General features: G+C 65.9%; 2 protein-coding genes across 3 annotated transcripts in view; one reads left to right on the top strand and one right to left on the bottom strand.

Annotated features, from left to right (window-relative positions):
* Positions 1-6,233, top strand: part of MRPL23 (mitochondrial ribosomal protein L23) — a 177,358-nt gene extending 171,125 nt beyond the window's left edge. Inside the window, exon 6 of the mRNA XM_066252361.1 lies at positions 6,224-6,233. The gene's annotated coding sequence lies outside the window, so the exon portion shown is untranslated. The remainder of the gene's footprint in view (positions 1-6,223) is intronic.
* On the bottom strand, positions 1,835-9,105 carry TH (tyrosine hydroxylase). 2 transcript variants are annotated; one of them, XM_066252354.1, is made up of 13 exons: positions 8,995-9,105; positions 7,389-7,601; positions 6,321-6,495; positions 5,969-6,057; positions 5,706-5,773; positions 5,329-5,379; positions 4,832-4,977; positions 4,578-4,713; positions 4,200-4,269; positions 3,681-3,737; positions 3,361-3,456; positions 2,979-3,112; positions 1,835-2,247 (listed from the first exon to the last, which is right to left on the bottom strand). In XM_066252354.1, the coding sequence occupies exons 1-13, from the start codon at positions 9,082-9,084 to the stop codon at positions 2,088-2,090; spliced, it is 1,485 nt and encodes a 494-aa protein (XP_066108451.1). In that variant the 5' UTR covers positions 9,085-9,105; the 3' UTR covers positions 1,835-2,087. The 2 variants fall into 2 exon arrangements, with proteins under 2 accessions (XP_066108451.1, XP_066108452.1); XM_066252355.1 differs by having other exon boundaries at positions 2,979-3,052.
* Positions 9,106-18,364: the final 9,259 nt, after the last annotated feature.

Below are 18,364 nucleotides of genomic sequence, written 5' to 3'. Positions count from 1 at the left end.
CAGCGGGGGACAAACATCTCCCAGGGAGCAGAGCCCTGGTTTCCACGAGTCCAGGGAGGTAGCGGTGAGAGGAGAAGGCTCTTCCTGCCTCAGCCCCCGCCCCCGCCTTCTGACCACTGGCCCTGGTCAGCCTGCAAGGCCCCGTGAACGGTTTGGGCTGTAGGGGTGGGACCAGGAGGGAGATCTCTCTGCTTATGACCCCGTCCCCTCCTCTGCTTGAGCACAGCAGCTCGCCTGCGGCCCCCAGCTCCCGGGAGGGTGCTGCAGGGAGGGCTGGATTTGAGGGGCCAGCAGCCCTCACCTTCGTTTCAATGTGGGGTTCGTGGCTCCCCTGCGGTGCCTGGCCCCGGGGCCCCATGGATGTGGCCGGCCTATCCACATCTCACCTGAGTCCCCTCTGGGTTCCCACCCTTCTTCCCGGAGCCCCGCCCATCTCCCCGTGCTGACCCCGCCCTTCCTCCCGGAGCCCCGCCCATCTCCCCGCGCTGACCCCCGCCCTTCCTCCCAGAGCCCCGCCCATCTCCCCGTGCTGACCCCACCCTTCTTCCTGGAGCCCCGTCCATCTCCCGTGCTGACCCCTGCCAGGCCTGGCCCCGCCACCCCTTCATCTTGCTCCGATGTCACGTGGGCTGAGCCCCTGCGGTCCCCCCAACTCCCCCTGCACAGGCATGAAGGGGGTGACCTGGACTCCCACCTGCCCCCCGCTGTCTCTTAACCTCCCTCAGCACCGGTGGCACCGGGGTCTCGGGCCCCTCCCTGCAGAGAAAGCGCTGAGCGCCAAGGTCCCTTCACAGCCGGAGAACCCCTCGGAGCCTCTCTGAGAGGGACATGCAGGGCAGGAGGCTGGACAAGGGAGGATCTGGTGGGAGGACAGAGCCCAGGGGTCAGTAGGAGGGCCAGAGGGAGATGAGGCCGGCCATCAGCCCTCTGCCGGGGGCCCTACGGGGCTCCCCGCCATCAGAAACGGCCCTCGTTGGGGCCTCCTGGGCTGACATGAGGCGGTACGGGGCTGAGCAGTCAAGGTGTTCAAGGCCCAGCATATGGGAGGAGGGCAGGCCATCAGGGGAGGCCTTGCCCAGGAGGGCATTGACGGATGAGTAGGAGTTGACCAGGACTGGTTTGAAGCTAGGGCTGCAGGGGGGTCGTCAGGGGTGGCCGGAGGGAGCGCAGGAAGCCCGAAAGAGGGCTGGCATCACCCCGGCCTGCAGGAAGTAAGGAGCCAGGCCCCTCCCCCAGGGCTGCCCCCTCAAGCGAGGGAGAGGAGGGCCCGCCCTAGATGAGGCAGGGGGTCCAGACGGAGGGCCACTCCAGATCCCCTCACGTGAGCGTGGGGGGCCTCACAGAACCCAGAATCCAGCTCCCCAGTGGCCTTGCTGGGGAGACTGACGTCCGGAGGGTTCACCGAGCAACCGGCTCACATTTCGGGAAACACCCCAGGTCCTGCCCTTGGTGGCGGTGCAGGGATCCCATGCAGCAGCCGGGACTCCACCTGCACTCCCGGGCTGTCCCCCTGGGGCCCTGTCCCCCTCTCAGGTGGACCTTGGAGTCGGCACTGCCGTGTGCCCTGCCCTCCCCCTTGGTGCCCAGCCCCACGTGGGCTGGCTACTCCTCCCTGCCTCCACACAGCCCACAGAGACAGGGAGCTCGGCCAGGACCCCCTCGGCCCTCGGGAGCTGCTGGGGGCTCAAGCTGCTGGCCCTCTGGTTGAGCAGGGAACTCCGGCCTGGAGGGCCCCCCTGCTGGCCTGGGCCGCCCCGTGAGGCTGTGCAGGAAGAAGAGGCGGAGGGGAGACCTCTGAGAGAGGCTAGGGGCACATGACTCGGACACCCAGCAGGCATGGGGCTTCTCTTTATTAAGATGGTGAGGTGAGCGGGCAGCACACAGCAAGGCACGTGGCACATCGGGGCGAAGGATGCCAGCGGAAGGGCTGGCTGAGGAGCAGGGCGGGGGCAGCGCGGGGCCCTCCGGCAGGGAGGATCTTTGGCAAGCTCTTGGGGTGCTGGTACCCAGGGGTCGGGGAGGCTGGGGAAGGGCCTGGGGAACCCAAAGGCCAGCCCACCAGGGCCCGCTGGTCACACCCCCTGGACTTAGCCCATGGCACTCAGTGCGTGGGCAAGGGTTTGCAGCTCGTCCTGGACGGCCTCCAGGGAGCGCCGGATGGCTTGGGGACTGTCCAGCACGTCGATGGCCAGCGTGTATGGGTCAAACTTCACAGAGAAGGGGCGCTGGATGCGGGAGGCGTAGCTCCTGGGGAGGGGGCCGGCAGGGACCCTCAGTCGCTCGGTGGGGGACTCAGGGGCTTTGTGGAGGGTGGGGACAGGGAGGGGCTGGGGCAGCTTGGGGAAGGGTCTGCAGCCTCCAGAACAACCCCATCCCTCTCTGCTCCCCCATCAAGGCCCGGCTCAGCTAGACTTCTTCCTCCAGGAAGACTTCCCAGACTTTTTTGGGGGTGTCTCAGAGAGTCCCAGCGAGGTATCTGCCCTCAAGCTTGTGTGTGAGATCCAACCCTCCCTTTCTCCCCTCTCCGGGCCTCTGTCCCAGGTTAAAGAGATAGGGTGCGTCAGGACCTGCCCAACCCGCACTGCACCCCCAGTCCCCGTCCCAGGGAACTCTCCACGGCCTCCAGGCCCCTCTGAGCATCCCACACCTCTTGTCCACCCCACCCTCCGGCCCCAGCTGCTCAGAGGGCAGGAGCTGGGAGGGACCTCACAGATCCTTCTTGCAAAGGTCAGACTCGGCCTGAGAAGCCGTGGGTGGCCTTGGCCTGACCTCGTCCTGGCCACCAGGCCTCACAGTTATCCCACTCCCAGACTTTTTTTTGGGGGGGGTGCTGCTGTAGGGGAAGGGTGTGGTCACGGAGGCGTTCAGTTTTCTCCTCTGTGAAATGGGTTCGCGTGGCAGGCCTGCCCACAAGCTCACCCCGTTAGGGGGCCCTGGGTGGGTGCAGGGGGTGGTCTCTGCTCTGAGAGCTGGCCCACCTGAGCTTGTCCTTGGCATCGCTGAAACTCTCGGACACAAAGTAGATGGACTGGTATGTCTGGTCTTGGTACGGCTGCAGGGCGGCCGCGTCAGGGTCAAAGGGCCGGATCTCGGGCTCCTCTGAGAGGGAGTGCTGGGGGCGGGGGGCCACGGGTCACAGGACCAGCGCCCCACGGCCCCTCGGGAACTGACTCGGGGTGCAGATGCGTGCCCTCCTCCCCCCCGGGGGGGTCTTCCTGTGGCCCGGGCACCACAGAGACAGGCTTTCTCCACCCTCCTGGGAGGCCCAAACCCAGGAGGGGAGACCAAGACCACCCTCCTTGCTGGGATCTCGACCTGACCCCTTCCCCACCAGGGGCTGCTCGCTCAGGAGCGTCTCACCAGGAGCTCCCCGTAGGAGGACAGGAGCCCAGCACCGTAGGCCTTCACCTCGCCGTTCTGCTTACACAATCCAAACTCCACCGTGAACCAGTACAGCTGGGGGACAGCGCCGGTCCGGTCGGCCGGAGAGGCCGTCCCACTGCCCCGGGCCCCCTGCGACACCACCCACCCAGGCAGAGCGGGCCCAGCCCCCGGGGCGGCCACGGTCTGAGAGGGACACTCCCTGGACAGAAGCAGAGACCTCAGCCCAGATGGAAGGGCCCACCTGCACCCCCTGGGTCCTGAGCCCACCCGCCGGCCCTGCAGGGGACGGGACCCACTGTGGACAGCTTCTCGATTTCCTCGTCCGAGGCTCCCAGGGACGCCAGGCCGATGTCCTGCGGAAGGAGGAGGAGGACGAGGCTGACGGGGGGTGGGGGAGCTCCGACCACCATTGCCTGGGCACCCGCTGGAGGGGCTGGGGGTGTCCGCAACCCCACGGGGCAGCCTGGATTCGGCGCCATCAGGGCCCACCCAGGACGGCTCCCTGGTGTTCCTGGGGGGGCCGGCAGGTGGCAGCACAGGCCATGGGCTCCTGACCCAGGGGCCCATGTTGGAAAAGGATACTTCATCGTTTCTACAAAGCGGTCTTCCGGGAATTGGTCTGAGCCCGCCCACCCCTCTTTCTCAGGATGATGCCATCTCCCTGACACCTCTGGGCCCCAGCGGGCACAGGCCAGCCTGGACGGGCTCAGGCCCAGCGGCTCAGGGAGTCCCTTCCCCTCCACCCCCAGCCCCAAGCCTGGGCCTGTAACCCTGCGGTTGACCTCGGCTCCTGGCTGGAGGCCTGGAGGACGCACCTGGGAGAACTGGGCGAAAGTCCGGTCAGCCAGCATGGGCACGTGCCCCAGCAGCTCGTGGCAGCAGTCCCTGCGTGGGGGCGGGGAGAAGGGGTGGAGCTGGAGACCGGGACCCCTCCCCCTACACCCCCAGGGGGGTGGAGCTGGAGACCGGGACCCCTCCCCCTACACCCCCAGGGGGGTCAGCCAGCATGGGCATGTGCCCCGCAGTCCCTGCGTGGGGGCGGGGAGAAGGGGCGGAGCTGGAGACCGGGACCCCTCCCCCTACACCCCCAGGGGTGACGGCAAGGCCTGGACCGGGTGGTGGTGGGGGGCTTCCCCCTGGCCTGTGTGGAGTCCCAGCAGCCCACAGGCCGCCCCACACTGCAGCACACTCACGGCTCTGGGGAGTGCATGGGCGAGGAGGCATGCCGGATGTACTGGGTACACTGGAACACGCGGAAGGCCAGGCTGGCCAGGAAGTCCCGGGCGGACAGCAGGCCGGCCACGGGCCGCAGCTGGAAGCCTGTCCGCTCTGCAAGGGCCACGGCGGGCGGGCGGTCAGAGCCTCGGGAGGGCCAGGGCCCCGGGGGGCTGACTGTCCGCTCCCAGGCCCTCCATCCGTCCGTCTGTCTGTCCTTCCAGTGGCTCACCTTTCAGGAAGCGGGAGACGTCCTCCAGCTGGGGGATGTTGTCCTCACGGTACCCACTGAAGCGCTCCAGGAGCTCGAAGGCCTCCAGATGCTCCCGGCAGGCGTGGGTGGCATAGAGGCCCCTGAGGGTGGTGTACACCTCCTTCCTGCGGGTGGCCGGTGGAGGGGGACTCAGGCCTGGCCGGGGCCCTGGGCTCCCCATGGAGCAGCTGCTGTGTGGCCCGTCCTAGGCTCCCGAAGCCCTTGGCCACTGGGAGGAGCTTTCACCCGCGGTTTAGGGGATTCCAGGGGACAAGTGTGGGGGTGGGCAGCCCTCAGCTTCCTGGACGACCCACCAGGCCAACCTTTAGGGTCTCAGGAAGTCCCTCCCCACTGGCCTCAGTCTGTCCTTCTGGGAGCCACTGACTGTGAACACGGGACTCTAGAGGGGTCACACCCAGGCCCTCCTTGTCCCCACTCCTGCCCCTCCCCAGTCAGCCGCTGTCACAGGGTCTCACCAAGTGGCAATCTCCTCGGCCGTGTACTCCACACGGGGAATAGGGTCACCACTGTGGAGGGACCAGTAGTCAGGCAGGGACCCCTCGGGGACGGCACGTAGGGGGTGGACAGGAAGGGCTGGGGCTGTGTGGCCTCTATTACTGCTTGACCGCTCTGTGTTGTGGTTTGCTTGGCTGTGACTTGGGGTTCCCGAGTCACACAGGGACCGACCGTAGGGACAATGTGACAGTGAAGGTGGGTGGGGGTGTTGCTGGCAGAGAGGCCCTTCCCCCCAGCCCATCTGCTGCAGGGTGGGGGGACTGCAGGGTGGGAGGGGGAAGGGCGGGGGGCCGCAGGGCGGGGGCGGTCCGCAGGCTGGGCCGGAGGACCTCCTTACTGCTTGTACTGGAAAGCGATCTCCGCAATCAGCCTCCTGCGCTGCCGGTACACCTGGTCCGAGAAGCCCTGCGGGCAGAGTGGACGCAGCTCAGGGGGCTCTCCTGCTGCCCCTCCCCGCCCCACCAGCCCAGGTGTGACCTCTGACTCTGCTGGGAGCTGGGCACCCGCCCCCACCCCACCACCAGGCTGCACGCACCACCGGCCCATGAGCACAGGGGGTATGTGGTTGGGCCCAGCAGGTCTGGAGAGGCACCAGCTCACCGGGTGATCCAAGTCCAGGTCAGGGTCAAACTTGGTGACCAGGTGGTGACACTTGTCCAGCTCTGAAACTTTCCTCGGGAACCAGAGGACTTCACAGAGGAGGGAAGGAAGGAGGGCCGCCCCGTGAGCAGTGGGCTGTGGGGGGAGCGTGGCCCAGCCTTCCCCGGACAGTCTGGGACGAGGTGGCCCTGGGACTGTGGAAGCCAGAGGTACCCAGGCCCGGACACAGGTGGGGAATAGGAGGGCCAGAGCCAGCAGGGCGGAGGTCTCCCGGCAACACCACCTGGGCATTCGGGGCTCCCCTGCGGGGTCAGGGGGCCGCTCCCAGGGCGGAAGAGCTGGCCCGGCTCACCTTTGCTCTCCCCAGCGCCACGGACGTCCTCCGCCAGGCGGCGCACCGAGCTGAGCAGGGCCGGCAGCTCGGCACTGGCCACCTCACAGCGCACAAAATAGTCCAGGTGGGGGGCCCCCGCCCGTGGCCTCTGGGCAGGCCGGGTCTCCAGATGGAGGATTTGGGCTTCGAATGTCTTAAGGAGCAAAATCAGGGGAGAGATTGAGGAGACACAGAAGGAGGGAGAGGGGAGAGGTGAGGAGGAAGGCCCTTGGGGTCCGCTCGCCCTGACCCCCCCCCCAGGCGTTAGACCCTGGGCTTGGGGCGGGGAAATGAGGTTTGTCATATTTGTCTAGCAGCAGCTGTCCCAGCGGTCCCCTTGACCCAGTTTTCTGGGTGATGCTGTCTTGTGTCCCTCGGCCACACCCAGACAGCCTGGTCAGAAGGTCCTGCCATCCCTGGTGGCTTCATGTGGACCCACCGGCCATGCCCAGGGCTGGGGGTAGACGCTGGCTCCCCTGCGGCGAGTCAGGAGGCACAGACCCCTGCTGAGCAACACTGAGCCCCCGTGGCTGGCTGGCTGGCTGGCTGGTGGGAAGGGTCAGCTCCCCCACCAGCTCTCGTTGCCCTGGCAACAGCCACGAGGGGTGTTGGGTCTCCACGCCAGCCCTTAGGGCCACGGTGGTGGGAGCTGGAGAGCAGTCTGGCTGTAATGTCATTTGGGTGCCTGTGCCGGGGGCCAGTCTGCAGCCCGCCGGGCCCCCTGTGGCCGGAGCAGCCGACACAATCAACTGCCACACGAAGTCTCAGGACCAGGCCAGACGTGGGACCCGGGCCCCAGCTGCTCCCTGGGGGCCACGCCCACTCACGCACCTACGCAAGGTGGTCGTGGGGAGTGGGCGGGGCGGCAGGGCTCGCTGGCCTCAGGCCTAGCGCTTGGTGGCTTCAGCGAGTTCCTGGAGGGGGGGTGACAAGAGCTCCTACGACCCTCTCCCTTTGCAGCGCTCAGTGGCCTGGGCAGTGGCCTGAGTCCTGCCCACGCCGCGCCCACGCCCCTGGCGCCCATTGTAGGCCCACTGCTGCCCTCACCTCAAACGCCTTCAGGGTGCGGGAGAGCGGAGTGGGCTTGGCGCCCCGCAGGGTGAAGACCAGGTTCAGCAGGGCCTTGCCGTCCCGCTCCACGCAGGCCCCGGCCCCCAGGGGCTCCCCCGGCTCCGAGGCGGCCGCCGCGGCCGCCGCCTTCTCCCGCTCCTTGCGCGCGTCCTCGATGAGGCTCTGCCTCCGCCCGATGAAGCGTGGAGACTGTGGGGACAGGGCCGCCCAGCTCTGCCCGGGACTCTCGGACCCACCAGCCCTGCTGCCTCCGTGAGCGCCTACTGTGTGCCCTGGAGGCACCGGCTGGCTGGCTGGGCAGGACCTCGCCCCCCCCCCCCCCGTGTCCTGGCCTTGTCGGGGCTGGGGTGCACCACGGACCCATGGCACCAAGGCGCTGTGTCGCCTGTCCCCAGGCCGGCCCTAACTGGATTAGGTGACAGGAAGGAGTGACTCAAGCACTTCATCAGCTGCCCCTCGGCCCCCAGATGGACGGCAGAGCTCAGGGTGGGGGCAGGGGGGGCAGCCAGCATGGTGCCTGGCTGCCTGGCAGGGAGCCGCCCCCACCCAGTCCCTGCGTCCCCCACCCAGCCTCTTGGGTTCGTGTGAGTGACCTCTCCTCATGGTCCTTACCAGCACTTCCTCATAGCACAGGGACACCTGGCCACATTGCCCCTCCACCTGGATACAGGTGCCCTTGTCCACAGCCTATCCTCAAGACTGTCAACCCCCTGGGTCAGCATGATGCCCCCATGCACAGAGACCCCCCAGGCCCAGACGAAGAGGGAGCTGCATGGGGGGGCATCCCTTGGAGCTGAACTTCCCAGAGTGCCCTCGGGTCTGGAACGTGGGGGGAGGGGGTATGCAGGGCAAGCTCCTCCCTGAATCCCCACTGGACCTTGGGAGTGTGGACACAGCCAGGGTCCTGGGCCTCCACGAGGCGGGGGGCTCTACCCCACAGCTCCCTCACTCCCCACCCCGAGAAGATTGTTTCTGGAACTCAAATTGTGTTTTCTATAAAAGGTCTAGAAACAAAAATCCGTCTTAAATGTGCAGGGAGCTGATTATTCCCGGGCATCCCTGGGGATGAACTGAAGACCTCCTCTTCCAGGCCGAGAAGACCCCCACCCCACCGTGATCCAGTCTCGCGAGGGGCCGGCCGAGTGGGTCTGGCCAGCACCAACTCCCTAAGTGGTAGCGGCTTGGGGACGGTCCCAGCTGGCACCCAGTGTCGCTAAGCAGGGTTGATCACACCTGGAACATGGATGTGTGTGTGGGGGGGTGGGCGATGATGAGCAGGAATTGCCCCAGAATCCAGACACCCCTTCAACTCAGGCTGGCACCCTCTCCATCCACCAGGGGCCCACACCCTCCACCATAAGCTGTGCCAGGGCCCGGGACACCCTCATGCACATGTTGGCTCCAGTCGGCCCACCCACACAGACTCAGACACCCAGGCACCAGGGTCACCCACGCAGCCTGGGCAGAGGACCCCACGCCAAGTCTGGGTCCGAGTCGTCCATGCGGACCCCGAGCCCGGGGACGCCCTGGGCTGCTCCTGGTCCCCTTCGGCCAGCGGGCACCACCAAGCCTACCCTCTTACCATGATGGCCTCGGCCTGCTTGGCATCCAGCTCGGAGACGGCCCTGCGGAAGCCCTTGGCCTGCGGCGTGGCGGTGTTGGGGGTGGGCATGACACCGGCCAGGTCCAGGGCTCTCTCAGCAGCCCTCAGCCCGGCAACCTCTTATAGGCAGAGCTGACGTCAGAGCCCCCCCTCCCCGGGTCCCCCACCTCCCACCTCCCTCGCATCTTTCTCCTGCCTGCTGCTGCCTCCGCTGCCTGAGGGAGGCGGGGTGGGCGCGGAGCGGGGAGACGCAGGAGAAAGGGCTCTGTCCCATTAAATCTAATTGCCGCCACTGTCACCGCACCCAGGCAGGGGCCGCCTGCCCCGCTGTGAATCATCTTGTCTCCGGTGGGGGTGGGCACACTCTGCGGGGCCGGGGACAACTGGCGCCCCCTTAACCCTTCCAGGTGGGGAATCTGGCAGGGACACGGGGCAGGTGCCGTGCTGGGCACCCCGCTGGTGGAGGCCGTGCAGGACCGTGGGTCTTGGTGCAGGTGCCTGGGGACCGAGAGGAGAGGCCCGGGCTCCGCCCTGGATGGATGGATGAATGGATGGACGGATGGACAGACCTCGGGCGGCTGTCCGCTTCTCCAGGCGATTCTTCCTTTCAGCAAGTTCCCCAACAGGGTCCCACAGCAAGGTTCCATGGGGTGCCATCCACAGAGGTGTCAACCGTACCCACCCAGCCCGCTGCTCCCGGGTCCCCAGGCGTCCGGCAGGACTAGAAACATCCCAGAAACGACTAGAAACAGTCCTTCCAGCGTGGAGGAGGCGGCTGGGGTTGGGGACAGGGGAATCTCCAGCACCTGTGTGGAGGCTGCAGCCCAGCTCACGGAGGCTCCCTCACGCCCACCTCCAGACCCAGGCTTCTCCTCTGGTCCCTTCTTTGGGGGAACTCTCTCCCATCCCTGAACTCAGAGGGTCCTGAGTCCCCCCTCTCCTCCTCCTTCCCGGAAGCCCCCCTGAGCCCCCTGCATCCACCTCAGCCGGCCCCCAGGGCTCCATCACCCCCGGGGGCACCTGAGGACAACCTGCCCGCGGGTTCCTCTGAGCTGCAGACACCACGCTCATGCTGGTGTCAGCCGCCCCGGGACAGGGGCGCCCCGGGAGAGGACGGCTTTGGGCAAAGGCTTGTGGACGTTGCGGCTGTGGGACCAGCAGCAGCTCTGGGCTCTTCAGAGAAAGGTTTCCTCTCGCTCTGGAAAAAAAAAGAGCTTCGTGGAAGGGACTCTGGGCAGTGAGGGGTCAGCAGGAACAGTGTGGAGAGGGAAGGAGGACCCCGCGTGGAAGCCCACTGACCTGCCGCTCCCTCCTGGAGAGGGAGTGGGCCTGATGTGCAGCCACTGGAGCTGGGGTTCCGCAGGCTAGGGGGACCTGGCAGACACAGCAGACGTCAGAAGTCCTCGTCTCCATGCCCGCCCAGCCCCGTAGGTCCACCCCTGACCGGTCACCAGGTTACCTCAGTCCACCTCACCGGCGCCCTTTGGAACCCCAGGAATCACCCACTTTTTATCACAGCCCCTTTCCTCCTGGACCTTAGCCAAAAAGAGCATCATTCCCTCACTCCACAACCCTTCATGGCTCCCCATTGCCCTCTGGAAGCAGTTTGGTTTAAAGGAAAGCACCCCCTCTCACCTGCCCCTGCTGCTCTTGTCACCCTAACTACCCCCGCTTCCTCCTCCAGGAGGGTTTCGGGCTCCATGACACCCAGTGTGAAACACATTTCTTATCCACCATTTTTCCTGGCGAGCTCCTACACATCCCACAAAGCCCAGTCTGGCCGTCACTCACTCTGCAATGCCTATTCTGTCTTGCTCCGGATATTAATCTCTCCCACCTTGCTCTCCGCCTCTCCTGGGTGTTCCCTCCCCTGCAAAGTCCCTGTGAGGGCAGGAACCCCACCACCCCCTGGCTCTCAGTGGCCTCCTGTGCCTGGGGCAGACCCTGGCTGGTCCCAGCTCCTGGACTCTGCACAACTTTAGAACAAGGTCTCGGTGGCACCTGCCTTGAGGCCCTGGCCCAGGGGAAGTCTCCAACACCGACGTGTGCCCTGAACGGCTCTGCCAGGATCTGCCCAGACCCCGGTGCTGAGGGTGGGGGCTGGGCTCCCCCTTCGTGAGCTGACAGGGTGGCCCCAGAGCGTCCCTTGCCCCAGGCTGCAGCCGACCCACCTGAGCCCCTCACCCCTGGCAGCCCAGCCTCCATGCCTGGGGGGTTTTCACTGCCCCCTCCAGAGCGGGCTGCCGGGACCCTTAGTAGTGCCCCACCCGTTTGCTCCCAGGGGGTGTGATGGGGGCGGGGGTGGGGTAGGGAGCTTACCGATCTTCTAAATACCGCCACAGGAGGGCCAGCCTCCGGCTCCGCTGTGGGTTTAACCTTTCGGCAAATGTCTCCAGCTGACACAAATACTGTTTAATTCCTTTTCTACCTGAGCCGGCGTGGGGCTGGGTGGGGGCTAAGCTTTCTCGGTTCCTCCCTGGAGCCAGGTGACCAACCAGGGCCCAGGCCCGTGCTGAGGGCCAGAGCCAGTGGAACACCCTTCGAGGGGAGGACCGCTGTCCCCTCTGGCCTCCGGCCTCACACCAACCAGGCGTCCGTCTGTGTGTCCATTTGTCCGTGGGTCCCCTGTGCATCCTGGGAAGCCACACTCCCAGGGCTGGCTGGCTCAGAAGGGCCCCTGGTCCACCAGCCCTGCCCAGGGGTACTGTGCCCCTCCTCCACCCCAGATGGCAAGGATGGCCGGGGAGGACCCTCGAAATCATCCCCATTCCCACCCGGAGGTCCCCCTGCATCCCGTGCACCCTGGTCGGTGAACTGCAGCGTCCGCCTTCACAGGCGAGGCATTATGGACCCATCCTGCAGCTGGAAAGGCTGAGGCGAGCGATCTCTCTGGGCCACGCGGCCAGCGCTCCCCCACTCCGGAGACATCGCTCTTTCAAGGGGGTCCTGTGGTCTCTGTGCTCCGGGGCTGGGGGTGGCCTCACAGGCTGGGGCTGCCAGCACCCCCTGGGTGAACAGAGACCCCGAAAGGGAGGGAGGGCAGGGCGGCGAGGGGCTCTCTGCAGGCAGGGGCAGGAGAGGTGGTAGGGTGGGCGTCCAGGGGGTGCAGGCAGGGGCAGGAGAGGTGGTAGGGTGGGCGTCCAGGGGGTGCAGGCAGGGGCAGGAGAGGTGGTAGGGTGGGCGTCCAGGGGGTGCAGGCAGGGGCAGGAGAGGTGGTAGGGTAGGCGTCCAGGGGGTGCAGGCAGGGGCAGGAGAGGTGGTAGGGTGGGCGTCCAGGGGGTGGGCTTGGGGGTGAACTGGGAGGAGGGGCGGCGTGGAGGCGAGATGGCGAGGGATGTGGTCATGGCCAGGGCCCCACCCGCCGGGCCCCTCAGGTCCCCTCCCCAGCTCCCGCCTCCCTGCGCCCCGTCCCCTCACAGTCACGCCGAATGATCACGGCTCCTGCCTGCAATTAGGAGGCGCTGAGCTCAACAGCCTCTTTCCCAGCAAGCGAGCAGGAGCGAGGGCCTCCAGGGGACTTAATAGCTGGTAATGACAGCGTGCCCCCTCCCTGCGTGGGCAGGGGCGGGCGAGGCCAGCAGCATTCAGCCCAGCTCCGTGGCCTCGGGGCTGTGCTCCCCCGAGCTGCAGACCCCAGCCCCTCCTCTCCCCCCATAGCCCGGGCTCACGGGGAGCAGCCCAGAAACAGCTGAGGAGGGGGACAGAGGAGGTGCAGCTGTGGGGTCCTCATCCCGTGGTTCTGCAGGGCCCCCCCAAAAAAATTCACATGCGAAGTCAGAGACGGTGCTCCCAGCTCCCTGGGGGGTCAAAGGCCGCTTCCAAAGGGGTGAGCAGAGGGAAGGGCTGAGCCCAGCGGACCAGGTCCACCCCACACCTCTCTTCACAGGGCCCAGGGCACTGAGCCCAGAGCCTGAGACCAGTGTCCCCGCTCACAGGGAGACTGGCCTGCCTGGACGTGGACACACTCACACCCCTCTGGGGACACGGGGCACTGGGGATGTCATGCTACCCTGGGCCCTGTGGTGCCTGGGCCCTGCTAGGGACTGGGAGGCCTGCTCCCCCCCCCCGCCCCCGACCTGGGGCATCTACAGAGAGCAGAGAGCATACACCTGCTCACCCCACCGTGGGGGGCACTGAGCTGCCCTCCTGTAGCCTCGCCCTGCCCGGGGGACCTCAGCGTTGCAGGGGGGAGGGCGGAGAAGGAGTTGCCCACCTTCCTTCAAGCTGGAAGAAGTCTCAAGATTCCCTGACACGTCAGCCGCCAGAGCTGAAATGTCAGAGCAATTAGCTCTGAGGAGGCCATCGGATGGAGCCGCCCGGCCGGCCAGGCGAGCAGCCGGCGGGGAATATCGACAAGTGGAACCTGGGCCGCCCACCGGTCGATGGGCTGCACTTAAGGGTAATTGGATGGTTGGAAGCCAGGCCTGCAGCAGAGCGAGGGTGGGGCCGTCCGCGGCCCCCTGCCCCCGCCCCCGCCCCTGGCCCTGGCCCCTGCCCCCGCCCCTCTGAGGGTGCTTCTCCACCCTCACGTGGACCTCCTCGTTCCTTTCCCCATCACAAATCCTGCCAACCCCTTGGGCTGGGTGGCTGCCCCCTCCTCCAGGCAGGCCTCCCTTTGCCTCCTCACTGGGATTCCTTCCCCCTACCCCAGCACAGAATCCTCATGGACGGGGCCTGCCCTGGGTGGGCGGCTGGGCTCCTGGCTCTGTGCCGGAGACCCCACCTTGGGGGGGGGCAGGACAGGGAGCCCTGGCCTAGTCCCTTGTGTCCGGACTCCGTTTTTCCATGTGCACAGTGGGGACACCAGGTTTCGCCGGCAGCAGGGACTGGTGTGCTCAGGCCTCTGGAGAAGCTCTCTGCCCCTGCCCCAGGGTCCCCATCCTAGAGTCCTTTCAGTGGGGGGTGGGGGGTCTGTCCAGCACTAGCATGAAGTGGTCTGCAGAAAGCTGCAGTGCGGGAATGCAGTGCCAGCCAGCGCCCTTCGTGGTCCAGACCCCGCCGAGAGGGAGCGTCTTCAGGATGCAAACTGGCCAAGAAGACTGGGTGGGGGTGTCCCTTCCAGGTGGGTGGATGTGCAGGTGTGTACAAGTATGTGTGCTCGTGTGTGTCTTCTGTGTGCCTGTGGTAGGCAGTAGGGGCCCAGAAGGTCTAAAGGACCCTGGCAGGTGACACCTAGGGTGACTCCTGGCACCTTTCCTCCAGACCCTCCCATAATGTCACGGCCAAGGCCGCAGGCTCTGGCTAGGTGTTTTGATTCTTGGGGTCCCTGTCCAGACCCTCCCTTGCCCCATGCGGTGACTCAGCCTGGCCCCCCTCCCCACACACACACGCCCCCCCAACCCCGCTCTCTCTGCGTCTGACAGATTAACAGAGAGGAAAGCAAGGACAACATTCAGTTCCCATTAGTCACTCACAGCAGCGACGGCAGCTGTGTTCTGACAGCCATCAGGTCTAATTGCAAGGCCGGTGTCCCTCCCCAGCCCGGGTGCCATGACCTGGGTCCCCGTCACCTGCCCCCGTGGTCCCGTTGCTCTGAGCTTCCGGGCTCTTGGTGGTGAGGAGCTGCCTTGTTGTTCATCCCTAAAGACTCCCCTTCCCATCTTGCAGGGAAATGCAGCTTCCCGCACCCGACCAGTCCCCTTGGGGCTACGTGGCTCTCTCCGGGTTGCATTAGCAGAGGTATAGTGGCCAAAGTATGGGAGAGGACAGCCTTGGTCTGCTCAGCGTGGACCAGACCACACCAGCTGAACATGTGGGCAGCCAGGCAGGTTCCCTTCCCCTTGCTGTTCCAGGCATTCAGGGTCCCCAGTGCCCCTGGCCGCTGGGCTCACAGAGGGCCGCCACAGTGCTCTCCGCACTCTCTCTCGCCCCGGCTGGAATTCCCGGCCCTCTGGGTCCTGCCTCATCTTGTTCTCCCGCCCCTCTTCTCCGCCCTGCCTCCTGGGGAAAGGGCTGAGCAGCCCCTGGCCCCGTGAGACAGGGGGGCTGCTCCCAGGTCTCACCGTGGCCCCCACACTGCCATTTGCAGGGCAAGACGGTGGTGTTGACTCCCTTCCAGACAGAACAAGGGGTCCCAGGAGGCACTGAGGTCCTGCAGGAGACCCAGTGACAGATACAGGGTGTCCATCCACATCTCCCTTTCTCTGCCATCTGTCCTCCTGACGCACAGTTAGCTTGACCCCCCCCCCAGCTCTGTGAGCCCAGAGCTGGACCCTGGGCACCTGGCCCGGAGTGTGACCTCCGGGGGGGGGCATGGGACAAAGTAAGGTACAGAGGCGAGGGCACCCCGGGGCTCACACCCCGTGCAGGGCAAGGCCCTTGTGTACCAGCTCTGAGAAGAGATGGTTGTGCCCCCTTCACGCACAGAGAGGAGGGGTCTTAGGGTCCCCCCTGTGGCCCACCTCCCCTGCTGGGGTCTCCTCTCTCCCAGGGCCTCCCTGCCGCCCCACTACCCTGGCAGAATCCTGCGAGGTCCTGCAGCTGTAACCCCCTGAGCCCCCGCCCAGGTGCCTGCCCAGCCCGGGCGGGCGGGAGAGGGCTGCGGGCACGCCCTTTTCCAGGTGACTGCGGCTAATCCCAGGGCTTGGAGGAGCCAGGCCGCCAGCTGACATTTCCAGGCTGCGCCCTGCCGCCCGGCCTGCCGTGACATTTAGACAGGGCTCATCTGTGATTATCCGTGTTTGATGACTTCGGGGCCGAGGAGGAGTGCAGCTGATGCCCACCCGGCTGGCTGCCTGCCTGCCTTGATCTCAAGCTTGTTTTTAATACACTCGTTCCCGGCTGAGCCGGCCCCATCCAGCTGCAGCTGCCACCGTCCCCACCTGGGCCGGCCCGGGAGCGAAGCCCGGGTTTTCCTGGGGATGCTGGGTGGGCCCCGGTTTCCACACCACGGGCTGTGGCCCGTTCCTGCCACCCAGCCCCCCCACCCTCCACCCCACCGGAAGGGCACAGTGGGGGGTTGCAGAGGCCAGCTCCACTCAACAGGCTGTTCCTGGGATGCCCTTTGTAAACGACAGGGTCCCTCCCACCCCTTGAGGGTCTTGTACTCGGTTGGGGAGACCCACGGAAGGTCCCCACAGGGCAGGTAAGAACCATTCAGGGCTTCCAGCCCTACCTGGGGATCTGCCAGGACCAGCCCTGTCTTGAATCAGGAGTGGGAGACGACCCCTGCACGCCCCACCCCCTCCCCCTTCCGTCCCAGCCCTGGGGTCGGGAGGGAAGGGTAGATAGGGGTGTGGCAGGCTGTGGGAAGGCGGAGATGGTGCTCTGGGCACCCCTTCAGCACCCCACAGTTTCTGGGAGGAGGTTCCACATTCCGGCAACCTCCCTGGACTTTAGAGCCTGGGCGCCTTGCGGTGGTGGTCATCTGGCTGCCTCCGGGGGGTGGAGGGGCAGGAGCAAGGCAGCCCGGTGTCCCACCTGGGGCCTCGGGGAAACTGAGGCTGGGGGAGGCAGCCTAGCCGCCTAAGGACCGGGAAACACTGGGTCCCCTCACCACATATGGTCAGGCTGGGAGCAAGGGGCCCAGACACAGAACAGGGTTGGCAGAGGGCTGAGTGGGGTCACCCGGCACCCCTGGCGGCTGGAGTCTGCAGCCTGGGGACTCCCTGACCTCCACCCACACTATGGCCACCCTAGCTTGGGCTCCTGTGGCCTTCACTCACTCCCTCCCTCCGCTGGCTAACCCAACACGGCCTCCCCTGGCTGACCTCTGGGCAGGCCAGACCTGGGCCAGGGTGGAGAGAGCTGTGGACAGCTATGCAGGGGCAAAGGGGTGGTGGGGGCCCCTCTGTGCAGCTGCCCTTGGAGGGGGAGCTGGAGAGGGTCTCGGCAGTGCTGGGGTGGGGTCGGGGACCTCCCTCTCTGCCCTCCCCCGGGTGCTCCCTGTTTCGGGCCCCTCCCCCTCTGTATCCTGGCTGCAGCTGTAATCTTCATGGCTCGTGTGACTCACTAAGTCAAGACTGGTCCCTCCCCATGGATGGAGGGTCTTCCTAGGCAAGTGTACCCCCCCACGGCATCTCCCCAGCACCTGCACAGCGGGCCTCTGCGTCTGTTTAACGAGTGACCAGAGAGATGTTAGGGGCACCCGTGGACTCAGGGTCCAGGATGAGGTGCTGGGTCCACAACAGCCATGTGAACGGTGTTGGCCAGGGAACCGCACCCCCGATCCCGGTAGGAGGTCCCAGGCCTGCCCTGCGGGTCTCCCCCCTGCCCCGGCCTCGCCCCCTTCTCAGCATCCCAGCCCCCACTCACCCCCAGGCAGGGGTGCTCCCGGTCCTTCCTTTCCCAGCAGCTCCTCCGGACCTGGGCTCTTCCCATCACCTTCCCCACCCCCACCATCCTCTTTGTAGTAGTGGGTTGTTTTTTTTTTTTTAAATAATCATTTATTTTTAAAAATCACAGTAAAATAGACATGACAAAATTCCCCACCTTACCCGTCTTCAGTGCCCAGCTCAGTGGCATTGAGCAAGTCCACACTGTTGTACAACCATCATCTCCAGAACTTTCCGTCTTCCCAGACTGACTCTCTGTCCCCACGAAACACCCACTCCCTGTCCCCCACCCCAGCCCCGGCACCCACCACCATCTTCCAGTTCCTGTGGGTCTGACTCCTCTGGGGACCTCCCGTGAGTGGGTCACAGGCCGTGTCCTCCTGAGTCTGGCTTATCCACTCGGCACAGTGTCCTCAAGGTCCCTGTGTGCAGCCTGTGTCAGAACGTCCCTCCTCCCTTCTCAGGGCTGAGTGCCACCCCACTGCGCATACGAGCTGCACGCTGTGCGTCCACCCTGCGTCCACGGACACGCGGGCTGCGGCTTCCAACTTTGCCTGCTGTGGACATGGGTTTGCACGTGTCTGTCTGAGTCCCTGCCTTCAGCTTTTGGGGGGGCGTGTGCCTCCAGAGGTGGGATTGCTGCAGCTGATGGAAATTCTGTGCTGAGTGTCTCGAGGGCCCCCCAGCCCGCTCCCCACAGGGTACGCGCTGTCTCGCACCCCCAGCGGCACACTGGGCCCCAGCCTCCCTGCGTCTGTGTTGCGGTTTCTCATTTGAATTCTGCAAGATTCAGATTCTCTTCGAAACAAACGCAGGCACACACGTGTGCGTGCACACACACACACAGAAACAAGGTGTCCCGGGGTCCTGGTCCCTCGCTCCCCGAGCTGGAGGCTGAGCCTCGGGAGAGGAGTGCGGTGTGGGCCGTGGGGCCCTGGCACCTTCTGCAGGGGGTGCCCCAGACCCGCGCCAATGTCCTCGGAGAGCACCTGCCCCACCATCTCCCCAGCAGCGGAGGTGACCCCACTGTTGTGTTTTTTGCCAAAGAGGTCAGGATGAGGTGGGGACCCCCCTGA

This window comes from Saccopteryx bilineata, chromosome 1 (assembly GCF_036850765.1).
Source record: "Saccopteryx bilineata isolate mSacBil1 chromosome 1, mSacBil1_pri_phased_curated, whole genome shotgun sequence".
Lineage (NCBI taxonomy): Eukaryota > Metazoa > Chordata > Mammalia > Chiroptera > Emballonuridae > Saccopteryx > Saccopteryx bilineata.
This window is presented reverse-complemented; position numbering and strand designations above follow the sequence as displayed.